Below are 20,912 nucleotides of genomic sequence, written 5' to 3' on the forward strand. Positions count from 1 at the left end.
TCATAAAAGCTTTAAAGTCATCCCCCAATGTTTTGAAAGTAGCCTCCTGTGCAAACCAGGGGAGCCACTTTTAAAGGCTTTTCTCCCTCATTATGTGAAATTCTTCCGTTGAATGAAAAAATGGTTAACTGTTCAGTAAATCCACTGTATAGCAGTTTTTAATAAACAAAGTCTTTGATTAAACACATAAAGTAAGTTGCAGAGGTGGGCAGAGCTTAGGATGGCAACTCTACTTGTCATCTTTTGTTTTTGCTTTGATTTAGAGACCCCTGGTGGCAGAATTAATGTACTGTTTGTATCAGAGTCTGATTTACTATTTAAGAAACTGTTCTGACCTTGCAGGTAGACCTTGCTACTCACAGTTCAGTTGGTTAGGATTCAAAATATCAAACTTTTACTCCAAATTAGGGCTGAATGATTTGAGAAAATATCATAATTGCAATTTGTTTCCCCAATATTGCAATTGCGATTTGAAATACAATTATTTCTGTTGTTCCTCATCTTATGTATTTTTCCAACAAACACAAGCAATAAATCATTCTATATCATAACCAACTCAATATTAGATAAAACAAGGGCTAAATACATTTGAAAACAATATCTAATTGTGAGGATTTCAACTCATTTTGCAAATCAGACATGAATTCTTGTATTGCAGGGAGTGATCATTTTGATGTCATTCTCATATTCAATAAGAATAACCTACAAAAATGAAGAAAGTAGTGGACTATTCTTAAAAATGGCGTTTGAATAACTGCATGAAATGTAATGCATAACATCTCTGCGGCATCTCTCTGCAAAAAGGTTTTGAACTGGTATTTTGATGCAAATTTCAGGTCAAAGAAATATTGCACCTTCTGCGATTTGAAAATTGCAGCAGTCCATATTGCGATTTCATCTCATTTCAATTAATTGCCCAGCCCTACTCCAAATTACAAGCAGGGTAAATGTATGTCTTTAAGATGCGTGAAGTATTTTCAGAGTAATAGAAAAGACCAAGATTCCTGCCTTAATGTTTTGACATTTGAACAGAATTTCTAACAGCTTCAGAAACAAATGGAGTACTCTCTGTATTTTTCCTACTTTGGAAAAGAGTAATTGATTAAAAGAAAGGAATGTCCAGTGAAAGCACTTACTAAAATGCAAATAAGATAGAAAGAAAGAAGTGAAAGCATCTAGTCCATGCAAGTGCCAAGGCTGGAGGAGATAATCGCACCCCTAAACAGGATTAGGCCAGTTGACAGTGGGATTAGAGCTGTGGATAGGATTACAGTCTGTGCGATCAGATTAGCATAATACATGCCAGATTTAATCTGTTAGTGCTGCAAATAAAATCATCTGCCTGGTGGTTATTACACAGCCTTTGATGGAAGAGACTTTTTTCTGTGTTCCTGGGTGACTCAAAACTTGGAAAGACGTGAACTGTGTGAAGAAAATGGTGGCAAGGTGGTGAGGGACGTAGAGGCTGATACAGGAGGGCCTGGATGAAAGGATGATATCAAATAGAAAAGGAGTGACAGATTTTTTTCTTGGCATTTGATGGTTTAAGATGCAGTGTAGAGCTACAACTTGGAAAAATATGGAGTCAACTTAACAGGGATGGAAAGACATCTTTTTTAACTGATATGTCCTTGGGGTCACTTTTTGCTCCTTTACATATAATCACTGTCCTCCCTTCTTTTTTCAATCTATATGTAGATACTCCTGTGAAGTGGCCTGATCGTACATCTAAGGGCAATTCCTAATGACTGTTATAGATGCACCATAAAAAATATAATCTATGCAGAGGGGAACCTTAAAAGTAAGCTGATGCTCTTTCATGAGAAATCTATTTAAAAAGTGCTATTGGAAATGGCTTTTAAAGCCACTAGACCACCTGTCTTTCTGCTTTTGAAATAGGTGATTTTGAGAAATATCAGGCTTGATCATCAGCGTGTGAGGCCTATGAGAAAAAAGCACACCTCAGTCATTTCAGAAACAACAGCACAGTTATTGACGCCTCGCTGCTGCTGCTGCCTGGACCTTGTGATTTCTGCTCAATGACTCCTCTCTCTGTCTCCCACTGGAAAGAGAAGCTTGGAGATGATTAAATGAGCGTTCCCATGCCGCCTCACGCACTCACATTGCATGTACTGGATGGCTTTCATAAAGTGCCGCTGCTCAAATCGATACCTGTGTGATTGCTCTGTTATTACTGATAATGAAAAGCACAGAGGTAACCTTGTTAGCTTTTACAGGAGAAAGGAGCAGCACCTCTCAGACTGTAGAGAGAACGAATCTGCTGTAAATATAGTCACATGAAAGTGTTTTCATGTGGCAAGAGATGGAAAGATAGAGGAGGGGGGTGTCATGAAAAAAGGTCCAAGTCAAAGAGGTCTAAGTTTGGATCCTGGGCTCTTGTGTACGTGACATCTGACCCAGGGCATTTCTGAGAACCAACACCCTCTCAAGTGTGAATAACTGGTTGCTGCGTGTGTCTGTCTGTTTGTGTCACAGGTCTGTGTGTCTCTAATGCTTTTTCCCCTTGATACCTGTTCTTAGCTTGAAGAATTTGTTTAACTCTCAAAAAATTTTACAGTCTCAAAGTTTTCCATCCACACTGACATGCCGTATTGATGTGGCTAACCTCGACGTTGTGTGTGGTCTGTATTGTAGCCTGTAATCCTTTTTCTCTCTGTTGTTGTTTTGATGAGGGTGGTAATGCGTCACCAGGGGCATATTGTAACTATTATCATAGATTAACTCTCCCTCCTCTGTATCTCAATAAGCTGCACTGGTCACATCAGCTCCCTGACCACAAAGCTGTGCAGCATAGATCACTGCAGACACTTTGCCCCTCCAGGGAGATATAGGTGTAATCCCAGGGGTATCAGTGAGTGTGCATGCTCCATATAGAATTGCAAACCACAGCAACAAAAATGGCATAACATGCAAGACTGCATAGGTCTCTAGTATGTTATTCCACACAGTGAGAGACTTTATTGCAAAATGTATTCTAAACTAAGAAGAGACAAAGATAGCACTTTATTTCAGTGGGTCCTAGTTACCAAATGATAGCTGAAGTAATAAGTTTTAATAATCCAGTAATTTCTCAAGAATAAGGTAGTAATAACGTAGTAATAAGGCGGCATTTTAGCAAGTAAAAACTTGGTAACGTTAAGGAAGTTTTGACATTAAAATAATGCATTTGTTATCAAGTAATTCCTCATAATATTGCAGCAATTATCTGGTTGTAATGTGGTATTTTACCCCAAGCTTTGTAATATTGTGGCAATTTTCTGGCAATTAGGTTGTATTTTACTCTTACCCTCATAATACTGTGGCAATTCTCTGGTAATTAGATGGTATTTTACCCTAAGGTAAGGGTTATGTTAGGGTTGGGGTTAGGGTTAGGGAAAAATACCACCTTATTACCAGAGAATTGCCACAATATTACAAGGAAGTACTTGATTATTAGTGAAGTCTCCCTGAATATTACCATATTTCCAAGTTATTACTTGGTAAAATGCCAACTTATTACAAGGTAATTACCTCTTTACCACTTTGGTACAGATAAGTACCACTTTTTACAATAAAATCACAAGATGATAAGGGCCCACTAAAATAAAGCGTTACTGAGACAAATCATGCACTGCCCCTCAGATGCAGTGGTCTGCTTAAAATCAAGCATATTGCATGTTTCTTACTGTATTATGGACAGTTCAGTTGCATGCCATATAAAATGATCTACACATGCTATATATTGACTGTTTTATATATTTATTTTAATTTTGTGCCATATTTGAGCACACAGTAGACAAAGAGACCAACCGCTGGGCCTGGCCCTTTGAGTTTCTCTGCTGCTCTCTGGCAAAACAAAGCTTCATTCACAGCGTGTGAGAGGAGAAAGGGCTTTCATCTCTGCGTATGTTTAGACAGAAGTCGTTGGAACGCAGGGCAGAGAACAGAGCAGCGTCACACCAGAGCACCCAACAGAAAGGAGGCTCACGCCATAACATCACACCACAGCAGCAGGGTGTAAAAGATAAGATGGCAAGGAGATTTAAAAGACATGAGGAGCATTATGACAAGAAGGATGCTCATCTGGTACTTGAAATAAGAATACAAATTAGATAAACGGTCACTAACAGTTAGTAGTCTGCTAAAACATTTCCCAAAGAAGTCAAAAAATGTTTTGAGAGCTCATGAGAGTTTTAATAGAAGAGCAAAACAATACATCACATTTCTTAACAGCTTTACCTCATTAGACCTCTTTAGAAGCATGGAATGTGACTATCTTTGGGATGGAGTAAGTGTTTGCTTGAGCTGTGTACATTCTGAGTTTCAGAGAAGGAGGGTTTATCAGTACATAACTTTTTAAAAGCAGGGCAGTTTGTGAAGATTTTGCATGAAATTTTAGACATATATAAAAGACCACAGCATCAGATTAGGTCACAGTTTTTTGTTGGAACCTGTTAGCAGGAAACAGACCCTTACCAGATGAAATGTGGTAGTTGGATGGATGGATGGATGGATGGATGGATGGATAGATAGATAGATAGATAGATAGATAGATAGATAGATAGATAGATAGATAGATAGATAGATGTTTATTGTCATTGCATTGTAAAAATGCAACGAAATTACGTCTAGCAGTCTCCTCTGTAGCAGCAAACACAGTAGTCCAAGCAGTGGTTAGAAATTCGCAGCCTTATGTCATCCATCCTGCTGCCGATGCTTGGTAGGGCAGGTTTATGTGGGGCCGCTCTTAGCCTAGCCTGCAGCCCAGCTTGTTTGCCCCGCTTTCACCTTCCGCACATCGCTGCCTCCTCCCCACTGGCTGTAGGTGTTGTGCTGCTCCACATCCTCCTCCTGTCAGTGTCCGAGCGCCCCGTTCTCCGGATAATCTCCATCAGGAAAGATATATAAACTCCGTGGACACACTGTCAGTTCTTGTGTAAGTGTAGATAGTGATGGAGCGCTGGGCCGCTGTGTTCGTACGCGCCGCCCCATGCTACCTCAATAGGTAGCATTCAGTAGTCTCTGTCCGCAGAGTCTGCAGTTACTGGCAGTTGTTGTTAGCTTTTAAGCTAGCCAGGAGTTGTAGTTGAGACTGAGGTCTTCTTTTCACCTTTTTTGGGTTTTTCTTGATGGAAATTTCCCGTTCTTTCTCTCAAAGGTGTCCTGGACCATCCGTCTTCTTTGTTTTCACAAGTTTCAACACATGTTGTCGACTTAATTTGAAAAACACTAAAAGTCCAAGATATAAATTCAGAGTGCATCTTTCTTGCTGCAAACTGCTCTGGTTGCCTGGCAACCAGATGGATGGTCTAAATGGTAGCCAAGAAGCAGATAAAAAGCTGATTTTCCCTCAACCATTCTGAGCTTTTTGACAAGATTCAAGAGTTGCAAGTCATTGAGCTCCAAAACACTGATTTGCCATCTGTTTTTCAGGTTTGCTTCACCTTACCCTGTGTATCACACTTCTTCTCTCACACATGTATGCAGCAAAAGCTGGAATGCTGTTATTTCAGAGTCAAACATTTAGGAGTTTATTTTAACTCTGAAAGTGTAAATTTAACTCCATTCCAGCACAGAGAGTCAATTGATCTAAGCCTCCCCTAATAGCATTTCAAATCTTGGGTGGAGGTTTCCCATCATGCCCTTTATCAGAGTGTTGAGATGTTTTTAGATGTATTTTTCTGTGTTTTTATGTGTGTAGATGTTGCATTTTGTAAAACGATCACCGCTGGGATTCCTTTGCTCATGTTTCTGATGGGTTGTTGTTGATTTTAGTGTTCAACACTTCTGCACCTTGAATGCATCCACTGAGTTAGCAACGTACCACCTGTGATTCAGGATTGGTCTCAGCAAAGGATGTGATGCTGAGTTAATAATTGAAATTAAAATATTTGAGATTTACACATGGAATTAATTGAAATAACACAATGTCATGTTAAAAGTACACAATAATGTCTTTAAAAATAACACTGTGAGTTTTAAAAATCAGTGCTGTCCAAAGTTTAAATTTAACATGTGAGAGGTATATAAACTCTGAAAAAGTGTTAAATTTAACACTGCAGGAGCTGAATTAACACTGATAATTTTGCGATGTATATGTGAATTAACACACCTAGCTGCCTGCGTCATCTCTTCTCCTTTAAAGGATGGGATGCAGCCCCACCCAGCATTCTTTACACATCAGTTCATTGTTTGTTTAAATCCCACACAGTCACAAAGGCAGGGAGTGTGGATGAGAGCTAGGAGGGAGAACGATCAGGGTGGGACATGTTATTACAACTTATCATCAATCAGACTGCACGGTAGCAGTGGGATTATTGTTCTCTGTTTGGCCTGGAGTTTGGCAAGACTGATCTCACCAGGAGAAACTCAACCCCCCACTAATAATACAAAACACAATGTGGACTGAAGTTACATGAAGGCAAGGGAAGTTCAACTGGCAGCAGGAGTGAGAAAAACAAGGCTCACTTTGCTGGAGAGTTGGCAATATAACAACATGACTTCTTATTGTAATCTAAAAGAAACTTGGCTTTGTGTTGTGGCTTCAGTTGTACTTGTGAAAACACTCGTAAAAATGTTATTACATAAGGTATCCTTTGTAACATCTGAAGTAAAAAGCAAAAGAAAGTTCTTAGCAAAATTTATATTATGTAAGTTATAAAATTGTTTGAACTATTTATAGATTTTTAAGACAACTGGCATTTTAGTGATTATTACTAGTTATGATGTATACAGTGCATATAAAAAGTATTTACCCCATTAGATGATTTACCCTTTTATTGATTTTATAAATCAATTGTGGTTTATTTAATTTAGTTTCTTTGAGTCAAAGAAGCCAAATTAGTCTGTGTGGATGGTCTCAGGCTTGCACATCTGGTCACTACAATTTTACTACATTCTTCTTTGCAAAACTGCTCAAGCTCTGTCAGGTTGCACAGGGATCAGACATTTACAGACCTTTAAAGTCCAGCCACAATTCTCCATTGGATTGAGGTCTGGGCTTTGACTCAGGCACTCCACAAGATTCACCTTGTTTTCTTTCTCTGTAGCTTTTGCTGTATTCCTCAGGCCATTGTCTTGATGGAGAAGAAATATGCTCCCAAGTCATAGTCATCTTGCAGACTAATTAAGATTGTCCTCCAGGATTTTTCTATACTTTGCAGCATTTTTTGCAATTTCACCCTCTACCTTTATATGCCTTCCAGGGCTGGCTGCTGAGAAGCATCCCCACAGCATGATGCTGCCACCACCTCCACCTTCAGAGTGGGGATGGTTTGTTTGTAGGGATGTGCAGTGTTTGGTGTCCTATAGTCTATAATGTTCTCCCACTGTCCTTTCCAAAGGGATCTTGCTTGTTGTTGTGCACTTTGCATTTGTACACTCATTACTAATAGTATGCATCTTATACCAGCCCACCTAAGAAATCTCGTCTGTGCCTTTAAGATGTTTTGAGTGAAATTAGATAATGCAAGTCTGCCCCAGTTTTGAGTCCTCCTGTTAAAGAGCAGGTCAGTGATAAGAAATGTTGAAGATATCACTATCACATCACAAAACAAAGAGCATGGCACAAAGAGAGGGGTGCTCTTGGAATAGTAAGTGCTTTGTAGTATTTTCCTCACAGAGTTCCCAAATAAGAAAGCAACATGGAGTTTCCAGGAACCACTGTGTTGTCAGAGCATGAGTGTCTGGCTGCTTTGTTGCCGTGGACACGGTCTCTAGTCTGCGCCTCAAGGCCCCTTATGTCACAATAAGAGCTACAAACATGAAGCTAGAGGAGTGGCGTCTTCCTCCTCCATCTCCATTTCTCTCTCACCTTTCTGCATGTGATGACCCACACGAATCACCTCTACTGCATCGTCTACAATTTCCCTTACGCAGCTCTCACTATAAAGACTCCCACTCTCTTTTTTTCCATTCATGCAGCCTGACATTTCCTCTACTGGGAGCTCATTTTTTATTCTTAATGTCTGCCAATGTTGGTTCATGACTTTTTTTTCGATTTGGTAAAGTGGCGAATGAAGTTAGTTTCAGTCAAAGCCACATGTTGCTATCTCAAACACTACCCTCTTACCTTAATGCACACGTTTATACACTACGCCATCAATCCAGGGGTCGACAGACAGGTTCATGTGGGGTGAGCGCAACATGATCCCTCATGCCTTGGCTGCCCCCTCTGCACATACACATACAAACACACACCATCTCTCCTCACACTCCCACCCTCCCCTTACTGCATGCCATTGTCACTCTTTGGATGAGTGCTATTAGAACCTGCTCTCAGCTCCTCACACACACATGCAAGGCACACGTTTCCCTCTCTGCACACGCACACAGATGTCTGAGTATTGTCAGTGTCAACATTTTTTTGAATGCCAGTTCAGCTAATGCAACTTTGAAATGTATTAAAGGTTTAACACTAGAAAGGCCGGAATTCTAAACCTTCTAGAAAGACCATGAGAGGTCATTTTTTACAGCTACACAATTAACTCTTTATCTTCAGTGATACAGTAGATACCCAGAACATGCATTCATTATGTTAGTATACCTTTAATAGATAGAAAGAAATAACACCAAAGGTCCCTTTAACAAGTTTATATTGACATTTTTCAATATGACTCGTCATCATATACAGCAAGTTGTGTCATTCTATATAAAACAGATGTATTTTCAATAGAACATTTTCATTTATTCATTCAGTTTTAAAGTATCATAATGTCCGTCATAAACTGACTATTCATAAATCATATCATTTTGGGGTGGAATTGTCCTGATCACTGGAAAGTTTGGGCATGACTTTTATGATAAATACTGCCACCACCTAACCTTGCAAAGCAGATGGATACACCTGTTTCCTTGTTTTTCACTGGCGAATCCATCTGGCAAAGCTCCCATCTGAACCATTTGGGCCCGGTTAGAAAGTGACAGGACCAATTAGCGAAGAGGAGCAGTACTTTCAGGCGCAGCAGAGTCATTACGTAAACAAGAAGCAGCAAGAGCTGGTGTAGTTATGGAGGAAGAGATTAACATGAATCCTGCCAAAGCGCCAGTTTTATCAGAACTTGACAACATTTCTGCGTTAAAAGAAGAACAAAGAACAGCAAAAAAACAAACGACAAAAGTCAAGTACTTACATGTCTGTAGTCGCCATGTTTCGCGTTATTCCTCAGTAGCTGCGCATGCGCAGCTTGAAAGCAGCTACATCACGTGATTTGTTGCTCTGATTGGCCTGTAGAGATGTAATAGACGTTCATCCAATCACATTCCGAGTGTTTTTCAAATCCTCTGCTTTTTCTCAAACGTTTCCTATTGAAGCTTTCCTAGATGGATGTGTTTCACACATCCATCTGGTGTGTCAGGTTAGCCACCACCTACTGTCACCAATTTTACTTGTGTTTTCACCCCATCAAAACCGAGCTATTATCTCTGCTTTATTGTGAAAATATATTTATTGCTATTTATCTAGAAAATGAATAGAGCTTCAATTCCCCAAAACCACACCTGAGAGAGATTTTGCGAGCTAGACTAGATTAACACGACTTTAGAGACTTGCTACATCAAAGTGTATTTCATATATTACTTTTAATGTTATTAATGCTTTATTTTTAATTAAAATTATTATTTTTTTAATCTCAAACCAATGCTGACCTAGCATGTGTTCTCAGACTGCACTGAACCAAAGTAAATTGCTTTCATTTGTAAATTTTGAGGTAAATTTTGTTTAATACACCATGCTAAAAATGTTATGATGATTGCTGAAACATTTCCGAAGGGCTGACTCATATTGCTTTTTTAGGGCCAATATAAATACTGATCATTAGTAGCGCACGTGACTAACCAATATTTGGAATCAATCTACGTTTTTGATGACATACAAAATGTACTTAATCTGGCAAAAGTGAAAGTATGTGTTAAAAAAAATAAGGAAACTAAAAAACTTGGCACTAGTTCTGTCAACATGAGAAACAGCACACGACAACACTGAAGCGGCAGGAAACAGGAAGTGATGACAAACACTCTCAGTGTCAGTTCCACCCAAACTCCAGTGTTAATTGGCTGGCAGTTTTATGACTTCAGGCCAGTCAGATTGTGTTGTTGGTAGGACATTAAGTGAGATAGTAGAAAAGGTGAAAACAAGGCCAGAGGGGAAGACACATCTTGCAGTAGAGCCAAAATAGCACACCTTTGAAGTAATTGTTTTAGGCTGGTAATCAGTAAAACAAAATACCGATTGTTAGTCTACCCCTAATGTTTTTAAACACATTTGTCTCCATATCAGCTATGGTCCCCCTGAAATATTCACTCTAACCAGCCCTTTATCTAACCTGACACGCCAGATGGATTTGTTTCACACATCCATCTGGGAAACCTAGATATATTAGATATACAGCATTTGAGAAATGGCAGAGCCTTTGAAAAAAACTTGGTGATTGGATGAACGTTCTGTCTGTCACATCTTTACGGGCCAATCAGAGCAACAAAATATCAGATGTCGTCACTGCTACCGAGGTGTGCGTGCACAGCTACCGAGGACTAAACTCCATATAGAACTGCATAACGCGAACCATGGCGACTGTAGACATGTCAGTACATGACTTTTGTTGTTTTGAAAAGAAAACAACTCAATGCTGTTCTTTGTTCTTCTTTAACGAAGAAATGTCATCAAGTTTTGATAAAACTGGCACTGTAGCAGCATCCACTCTAATCTCCTCCACCATAATGGCACCGGCCTCCTGTTGCTGCTTGCTTACATCATAACTCCGCTGCGCCCGAAAGTACTGCCTCTCGTCGCTGACTGGTCTTGTCACTTTCTAACCGGGCCCAAACAGTTCAGATGGGAGCTTTGCAAGATGGATTCATCAGTGAGAAACAAGGAAACAGGCGTATCCATCTGCTTTGCAAGGTTACTCTTTATCAGCACCCCACAGCAAATGTGTTGTGGCTAATAACAGCCTAAAATCTCCTCAGCCTGGTTTGATTAAACAACCATACATCAAAAACCTGTTCAACAGGGACCTATGAGAAACAATGAATCGTAGACACAGCTGCCCCTGCAGAAAAATGGATCAATTTAAGTGGAGAAAAAAATCTGCCAAAATGACTTTCTAGGGGAGAATGATCACATTTTCTTTGTCTTCTGTGCAATTAAAAACTAACATTTTAAATGAAAATACTGACACTTTAAGGAAAAGTCATGGACCAGCAGCATTGTATTTTTATTTTCAGCAAAATATACATAATTAAATGTGAAAACAGTCAAAATGACTGCCACGATCTTTAATACTCAGGTTATGTCATGCAATTAAAACACCATGATATTTCCCAATGTGCTGGTATACTTCATTCTCTGATGTTATGTCACATTCATTGTTAGCTGTCATGTTTTTATGGTCATATGTTTATGTTGGTGGGCTTTAGTTGCTTTCTTCATGCACAATATCCTGTGTAAATGAGCTCTTCACCCAAGATTTTATAAGCAAACAGACACATAAAAAACTCATCTTTTGTGATTGCCCTAGCAGGAATAACAGTGACACTGAAAAGAGGAAACATAGCGCTAATCTCATTTGATCATTTATTTACTCAGTCTGTAATCTTTTAAATGGAAATCCAGTAAGACCTTATCATAGCAACTTCAGGCAAGTGGACAAAACAAAATATCTTAAAGAAGCCCCCTCTGCCATTTAAGTGTCCTTATCTCCCCCTCCTTCCCCTGCACCTGTCTGCTGCTCTGGTGTCGCTGAAAGTGAAGGAGATGGGAGAGAGGGGGGATGAAGTCATGACGGGGTTCAGAGATGAATCCCAGTGGGGACAGCTCTGTCAGCGAGGGGAAGCACAGTCCGCCAATGTCAGCTCAGCTGTGCCAAAGGGCTGAAAGTAAATACACATCCTGCTTAAACTCTGGACTGGACTGTGTGCGTTTGTGTGACGTCTGTGTGCCACCTGTTACAGGAGCATGACCCCGGCGTGCATGCATTAATGTGTGTGCATTCCTTTAGCATGAGAATGTATGTATGTGTCAGACTTCTTTTTCTACTCTTCTCCAGACTCAGAACAAGCAGCATGGAGGCATCCCTGTCTGAGATAATTATCTCAAGAGCTTGACCTCTGGATGACTGCTGATACAATATATATGGATCATTTGAGTGGACTGTATTTATAGTGTTTGTTAGACATGTGGCTAAGCTGAACGTCTGAAGAGCGGCATAGTGTCAGTCATGACTTCCTGGGCTGAGCACACACACTCACAAACACACTGACACACAGACATGTCCCTGCTGGGACCGACAAAAATAGAAACTTGTTAACAATTAGCCTTAGACTGAGCCCAGTTCTAATGAATGTCTGACATTGAGCTTCCTATAAACATGGTAGCATGATGTCTTTGAACATATACATCCATTCCGGTCTTTTCACCTTTTCATGATAAAACAAATAAATATATTTTTGTTGTTTTCTGCCATGTCCATATAAGAAATTGTATTTTTCCTGTTCTCAATGCTGTTTTTTTTATTGGCTGATGGACAACTGTAGGATTACAGCCTAGTTCATAAAAGGATTAAGTGTCTACAAAAGCCATGGTGGCCTTAGGCTGGACTTGAACCCAGACCACCACATGGTGCGTGACCAAACCTCTAGGCCCTCTGCACCCCAAGACCCCTTGGTCTAGTTTTATTCAATGAAAACTCCAAAAGAGTTAAGTCTAGATTTAGTCAATAAAAGTCCTTATGTTTTAGATAAAACTTCCGGTCCAAACATTTGTTCTCTCTAAATGAACTTAGAAGGCATAATTGTTAGTTTATTGTAAATCTAAGCACTCATATTAATGCCCTATCAATAATACAATTTATAATAAATCAATGCATACTTATATGAAAGACTTTTACTAGTCATGTAGCACCTTTACAGCAGTGATGGGATGTTTCATTCATTGGTACCCACATTGATACTGCTTAATAATCAAAATCCATATTGAAGATAGCAAAAATTTTGCTGAAAAGATGAGAAAACTGTCAATTTTTAACACAACTCATTCTGTATCGCTGAGAAAACTAGTGCATCTCTACTCTGAATAAAATACATTTTCTTTTTTATTTTCTTTTTTACCTTCACCTGAAAGTCATTTCACTGAGCTGACCTTAAACACATAGTGTAACATGTCACCTCCTTTATTCAGCTCATTAGCGTTTATCCTGCTGGTTTCAGCTCTGATTTTGGATTAATGTTTTTAACTAACATGACTTGATAAAGAAGTTTAGTTGTGTTTACCATGGCTGCTTTAAGAGAGGTTGAAGAAAAGGAATGTCCTGCAGCTGTAGCCAGTATTATGAGTCTGAATGTTACTACCAGTAGGGGTGTAATGAACCATCGCTGTATATTGATACAGAAATTGTTATATTTTGTATCCAATCCGATCAATAGAAGGTCTTAACATTATTCTACACTGTCACATTTTTCCTACACTTTTATCTTGAAATTCCTCCTGCACCTGCGTCAACTGTTTCCAGACCTCTGTACATCCTCAACAAGCTACCAGTAGTCACAGTCACTAACAGCTAACAGCCGTGTTAAAGAGGATAACCATTTTTCTTAGCTGTCTGGACATATTTTGGACAGAGACTACTGCAGGGTGGGACCCTCACCTTATTTTGCAGACTATGTCTGCATTGTTTTTTCGTAAATCACTGCTTATGAGAGTGTTTATGGATTACAAACCAGTCACAGGGTCCCGAAACAAATCATATCGTAACTGTATCATGGCAATTTTTATGTTATCATAAAATTTTGTATTATTGTCCACAATATTGGAATCATGTACTGCATTTTCTTTTACTTTGAAGCAAGTACTACCCCTGGCTTACTAAGAGGAGTTACAGATTCATCCTACCTAACAGCTTGTGCTCTCTCTGTCACAATACTTCACACAGGAATGCACACAGACATTGAGAGACATGTGCTCCTCCTGCCCTCTTACTTCATCTCTGCCTGTGTTTTGTGAGATTATACATACAGTGGAGAACTATCATGGATTTTGAATGCCCAACAGTCCAGCATTACTCACTTAACAAAACTCAAACAAACTTTTTGACAGTTTTTGATCAGCTAGGATCTGTTTTAACTAGTGTTAGTCTTGTCTTCCTCACAGAAAAAGGTTGACAAGCAATGTTTTTAGTCATAATTTTAGATAACAGTATTTCAATGCTGTGAGCCTATACTACTGCACAAAACTACTTTGAGCCTACATGTTATCATTTGCAGCTCAGAGCTCAACAGCAGAGGCTGATGGGAAAGTTTTCATTTTGGATGTATTCGGTGGTAAACTAAGGTCTGAATGAGTTGAAGATTTTGCTAGATGGTTGCCCAGAATAAAAAAGTCAGAGGATCACCAATGTTACTATCTTCATTCATTCGTTCCAAAGCTATGACTCTGTAACACTATAGCTATTTCACTCACAATCAAAAATGTACAACTTCATAGTTTTAGCAGTGGAAAATTAACAAAAGGCTTCATCATCTGAGGGCCAGCATTGTTTAAATCTTGAGGAAAGTTCCTACAGTATCAAGAGCACTGGACTACCAAAGATTTATATCACACACCTCATCTACAGAGGCTGTAGTTCTCAAAATGGGCAAACTGGGTTTGACTCCGTCCTTCTCCATACTCTCATTCTCATTTCCTACACGGTCTATCATCCTTTCTTACAATAAAAGCATCAAAGACCTCTCAGAAATGTTGCTGAGATGTTTCATTGGGGCACAAAAAGTTTGCACAGCGAACAGACCATCATTTGAACTGTAAGAATCTACTAAAGGTTTTATGGATTTAAGTGAAGTTTAAAAACTTACAAACCAATCAATAGCATTCAAGGTTTCCATGAAACACCCACATGAACTGTACTGTAGTATCCAGCCGTTTGATAATAAACTCGACCGTGGATTGTACTGTTACCATGATACTGATGTGAATGCAGCCTGCATACAGTCAATGCATCATTCTGACTCTGTTATTCCTCCTGCAGGGCCGTTGCTCCAGGGAGAACTGCAAGTACCTGCACCCTCCACCCCACCTCAAGACCCAGCTTGAGATCAATGGCAGGAATAATCTGATTCAGCAGAAGAACATGGCCATGCTGGCCCAGCAGATGCAGCTCGCCAATGCCATTATGCCCGGCACACAGCTACCACCTATGGTGAGGGGACACACACGTATGAACACACCACAGCTTCTGCCAATGGTGAGACCAAAGACATGTAAAAGCTAACACATATCCAGCCCACTGTCTGTGTAGCTCTTTCATCAATTTGATCTCTCTCCGTCAGCTTCTCTCTTTTCTTATTCTCAGAACTCACAGCTTATCGTTAACGGAACATTTTATCCACAGTCGTATCATTCCTCTGCTTTTATTTTGCTCCCGTCCAGCCCATGTTCTCAGTGACGCCAGGCCTGGCCACCAACGCCAGTGCAGCAGCAGCTGCAGCCGCTGCCTTTAATCCCTACCTGAGCCCTGTTTCACCCGGCCTGATGCCCCCAGAGATCCTGCCCAGCACCCCCGTCCTCATGGCCTCCAGCCCCACCGTCAGCCAAGTCCCCAACGCTGCTGCTGCTGCAGCCCAGAAACTGCTGAGAACAGACAGACTTGAGGTAACCAACAAACTGATGAAGTTGCTTTTGCTGCATTATGTTGCATAGAATCAATGCTCTAAAAGAAGTCTAAGAAACCTCTAATAAACTCAAGAGGATTTTCTCTCAGTGGGAGTGGAATCACACAAGATGATAATGAACCTGTAAACAAGCTAAGTGTTGTAAATGAGAGGTTTAACAAGCCACTAATAACACTATTCTTTATTCGACTTAAATACACTGTTTATGAAACTTAATCATGATATTGATCACATCTACACGATAGAAAGTGGAGGCTAATTTAAAAAGAATGAAAATAAAAAGCCAGGCAGAAGTTCATCAACTGAGTTATATTTTCAGCTCATGATGCAGAGTGAAGTCAAAAATTGGGTTGTAATTAAGAACTGTTTACTTTTAATCAACCAGCTTGCTCTTACTCTGCCTTGTTTAGTTCCAGCACACTTTGTACTCTTGTAATGTACTCTTTGTGAAATGCCATAAGACAAGCACAAGAGATGAGCCTGAACTTGTTGAATATTTATTTGAGTGGGAAGAGCAGTAATGATTTCCATAGAAGAACTGATAGTAAAGCAGGAGCAAATGAACACATTCTTTCCAGTCAGAGAAAAAAGACTCACTGCTCAAAGCAAAACATTTGCTGCGGCAGCATTGCATTCTGGTCTTTCAAGGCTACTGTCGGCAGAGAAATTACTGCATCTTCCTCCTCTACTGTGGCTGCTGGTGTTCAGCTAAGAAAGAGGCCTTTGTTCTCTGATTCTGATCACCACCAAAATGAAACTTTGTTGTTGCTTCACTGGAAATATGTCAATATTTCCCTTCCTGATTTATTTTTTGTTTTTGTTCAGAGAATAGAATAACATGGCCACATAATAGACCAAAAAATGCAACTGAACAGCCAGGAAACTAACAAATGCAGGACAAATTCAGCTGTTACCCCTATTTTTCTATATGGAGCACACATCTATCTTTCGTTTAGCTGAACAGGGTTGATAGAGCAGAAGAGAAGAGTGAATAGCAAGGACATAGTGTGGTGCTCAGGATGATTCAAAAGAAGGTGCTGCCCTCTGGTGTCTAACTAGCAGATTTTCTTGAACATGTCTGAGACATTGCAACAAACACATCACAGCTCCTAAAGAAAAACAAAATCATAAGACTTGTGTTTTTATTGAATAGAAGTCCAGAAGCATCTGTGAAGCCTTACTCTTAATGTCTCCATGGTTACAGTTTCAGTAAAAAAGGAAGTAGACTAAATTTCTCTAAAGATCTTATGAGACAATGATTAAAAGAGGGAGGCCTTAGTAGAGCATTTAAATCAATTTATTTAACTGCAGATCTCTTCATTTTTTAGCTTAATTGATGTTTGGTAACACTTTATTTGAAGGGGTATGCATAAGACTGACATGACACCTGTCATTCACATGAAGAAGACTTTCTAAACGTTTATAAATTATGTCACCTTTAATGTATGATGATGTATGATGAACTTCTACATATACTACTACACAACTGGACATCCCAAATCAAGAGTGGAAGTTTTCAGTGTGCCTGGCACTCTGTCTGGTTGCCCTGCTGCTTTTTTCCCTTTCCTGTAGAGTCACATAAGTAAAAACTGGAGGCTAAGACAGCTGGCTACAGCCTTACCTCACAGTACAAAGAAGCAAAAAGGATCAAATAATGTTAACTTTGCATTAAAGACCCTGTAAAGTGATAAAAAACAAAAATCTGTGTTTTAGGTTTGTTTATGACAGGCAACTTTTTTATGAGTCAGTCATGAAAAACATCTCTAAGTTTATGAAATTAATCTTCACAATTATTAAAAATCAAGCAGTAATGTCTGCTCTAGGATCTATGTCTCCCTGTTTATGAGACATTGTTGTTCATGAGACGTCTTTGTTGTAAAGTTTCTGCTAAAAACACTCCATTTTCTGATGTTGCTCTTCAGAATAAAAGTCTTCAGTGTAGGTTGACATTGGAGGCTTTTATTGTGGCAGACTTGGCAGGAATAGACTTTGTGTATCATTGGAGAACTTACTAAATTTTAGCACCGTGACGCTAAAAGACAGGAAGAAATGAACTGTTCTGCTTGAAGAGAGGCAACCACAGTCTGCTTCTTTTAATCATCCTTAATCAACCTTATTTTATTCTCATATCTAGTGTGTAAAGACCAATTTTAGATTTGGTGAACAAAGGAGAAGCTTTATGAGTCTTGCTTTATTTGTTTTTATAAAGACATAAATACACAAAGGAGAAAATGCTCTTCTTGGAACCTGTGATTGACTGTCTGAATATATTAGTTGGTAAGTGTATCCTCTCATAATTTCTCCCTTATCTCATTTCAAGGTGTGCCGGGAATATCAGAGGGGCAACTGCTCTCGGGGGGAGAACGACTGCCGCTTCGCCCACCCAGCAGACAGCACCATGATCGACAACAACGACAACACCGTCACCGTGTGCATGGACTACATCAAGGGTCGTTGCTCTCGGGAAAAGTGCAAGTACTTCCACCCACCGGCCCACCTGCAGGCTAAAATTAAGGCAACGCAGCACCAGGTGAACCAGGCCACAGCCGCAGCAGCCATGGTGAGCAGTCTGTATGCACACTGTTACACTGAATCACACCAACAATACAGGATGAGAGAGTTTTAATATTTGTACCATCATTTCCAGTCTGCTTGTAGAAAATGTCTGAAAGCTTCTCACATTCCTAGTAGCTTTTTTCACTTTTGCTTCTGCAAGTTTGTTTTGGTCAAATCAAGAACAGATTGATATAAAAGAAGAAATCAGACATTGGTGCATTATCCTGAGCATTTGTTGTCTTCCTAATTTGATAAAGCTTATACACTGTCTGTTCCTTGTTCATCTCATCCAAGATCACAAGCAGAGAGCTATTTCCCCTCTGTCTTATTTGTGACACCATTGTTTCTGTGCTTCCTATCTATTACTTCTCTTCCTCTTGACATTATTAAAAAGGTTCATTGTGCTTTCAGCCTTGTCTCTCAGTAACAGCACCTGTGAATAATAGCACAGCTACACAGTGTTTCCTACATGCTCATATTGACATAGTGAGGCAGTGAATCATTGTAATGTGACGCTGACTATGATGTGCACAGTGAAACAGAAATATGCTTCCATTTAATGTCCTGTTCAATTTGATTACTGAGATCCCCTTTACAGTAATGATTGAATAATATTGTCATCGCTATATTCATCCATGGTTGTGTGACAGTGACTAATGTAGATTGGTAGCTACCATTGATTATTGATGACTGTTTAACTGTCCAGCAGTAGAGCTAGTTTCCACACTGTGCATGCCTTAGTCCTGTTATCCCCTTGTATATTGCATTCCAATGATTTGTTTTTTTATTGTTTTTGTTTTTTCTCACCTATACCCAAACTGCACTGCTGCCCCCATGATGCACCTCTGCTTGCTGGTTTATGTTAATGCGCTTGAACCCCATTGGCCCATTGCCATCATGTGCTCGCTGCCTGCTAATTAAGACTCAGTCGGCTGTCAAATCACTGAAGCGACCCCTCGACGCAACCTTTGACCTGGTACTATGACCTTTCACCTTTTAGCTTGGCATGTGGCTTTGTTGTAGAGCTTTGTTGTGTGTTTAACCAAAGATACCAAGCTATTTTTGTTGTTGTTGTCTCAGTGCAATGTCTGTTTTTCCTCCTGTTGATCTGTCATTTAGTGCCTGTGATGAAATGATTGTGGCTTTCTAAGTGCATCCAACACTAAAAACAACTTCCTCCTTGTAGAATCCCCTCAAACATGAATCCAAATGTGTGTCAAGGAGCCACAATCAGTTAATCACCAACAGCCTATTTAACAAGAGTCAGTGAGGGCTAGGGAAATAGAGCTTCTATAACAGCGGCATGGCTTCAGTCTCACGTCCAAGTCAGTGGTCAGTGTTGTGGAGCAGCTCAATCAAATATGTGCATGTCTGTGTTACTAGTGCATGTCAGATAATGGATAAGGGTGGGGCTAAGAGGAACAGTCTTTAAAAACCATTCGGGTGTGATCCCACCATAACGGATGATTACAGTTCAAATGATTGTTCACTCCATCATCAAATCTTGCCACAGATATTCAGACCTCAAGAATGGCCTCATGTCAAGACAAAACCCACTCACAGAAAATTCTGTCATTAATATACCTGAAAACTGCTTTTCCATCATCTTCCTGTGTCGTTTGGCCTGAGACCACTTTTGATCTTTGTCCGAGAGTGAACCATCACTTAAACATGGCTTACACAGTTTATCATGGAGCTAGCAGTGCAGCCTCCCTCTCTCTGTGCTTCCTACCTGTTCCACCTCTTGTTAGCAGCAGCCTTATTGTTTTGACAGTTAATGCTTGCATATATTGCATTTAGTCAGCCCTAGGAGTACAAAGTTAATGATCCGAGTCAGCTTTCTGTAATACTACTGAATATATGGATGCTTGTTAGCCAGTCGCTCCAGTAAGCACCATGCTCCTGCTTGTGTAGTACTTGTGTCAGACTGCTGCTTGCTTGCTACTGATGATATGATACTGTTGTTGATGTTGTTGTTGTACACACAAGGATGTCGTGATGCTGTTTCTTTGTCCTCTAACGTATGTACTTTTTTTGTTTTCTTTCCTGTTTTTGCCTTTTCCAACACACCCTCTCTCTTTTCCACACACTTTTTCTCTTTCTTTCTACCTCTTTTTATTTTCTTTCTCGCTGCCCCCCCCTCTGTCTGGCTGGGCAGGGCATCGCCCCTAGTGTCATGGCTCCTCTGCCCAAGCGGGCAGCCCTGGAGAAGGCCAACGGGGCCTCTGCCATGTTTAACACCGGCATGCTCCAATACCAACAGGCCCTGGCCAGCATGCAGTTTCAGCAGCAGGCTGCTTTCCTCCCATCAGGTATGGATCCCAAAGAAAGCACCACTAGAGCTCTGAGTACCCAGAGGAGGCGGGTATCAGTCTAACCTGGCTCCTCTGGGTCGGGTGGAGCAAAGTGGTAGATTGCAGAACAGAGCAGTTCAGCTGTGGACTACTTCTGAGTGTTAACAACAGATAGAAGTCAAACAGAAAATCTTAAGATTTAAATCTGTTAGAATCTAACATTTGTTAATTAATGCAATTTAAAGCTTACGGTGCTTCATCAAACTTGTGCATTAAGCTTTGTATGGCATTGCATGGCCACTAGGAGTAAGGATGGGATAGAATGTCTTTCTATCACTAATAACCTTTAAATAACCAACCAGTTAATCAAACAAAGTGACTTTTTGAATGGCAGATTTTATA

The 20,912-nt window shown here is 40.0% G+C and overlaps 1 protein-coding gene across 25 annotated transcripts in view; it reads left to right on the forward strand.

The window, feature by feature from the left end:
* Positions 1-20,912, forward strand: part of mbnl1 (muscleblind-like splicing regulator 1) — a 64,941-nt gene that overhangs the window by 35,209 nt on the left and 8,820 nt on the right. For 11 of the 25 annotated variants that reach the window (XM_041802716.1, XM_041802714.1, XM_041802713.1 and 8 more), the window contains 5 exons: positions 15,018-15,233; positions 15,419-15,640; positions 17,981-18,220; positions 19,139-19,192; positions 20,375-20,528. In XM_041802716.1, coding sequence (XP_041658650.1) covers positions 15,018-15,233; positions 15,419-15,640; positions 17,981-18,220; positions 19,139-19,192; positions 20,375-20,528 — 886 coding nt within the window. The remainder of the gene's footprint in view (positions 1-15,017; positions 15,234-15,418; positions 15,641-17,980; positions 18,221-19,138; positions 19,193-20,374; positions 20,529-20,912) is intronic. The other 14 variants (XM_041802719.1, XM_041802726.1, XM_041802724.1 and 11 more) reach the window with 3 other exon arrangements.

This window comes from Cheilinus undulatus, linkage group 13 (assembly GCF_018320785.1).
Source record: "Cheilinus undulatus linkage group 13, ASM1832078v1, whole genome shotgun sequence".
NCBI classification, from domain to species: domain Eukaryota; kingdom Metazoa; phylum Chordata; class Actinopteri; order Labriformes; family Labridae; genus Cheilinus; species Cheilinus undulatus.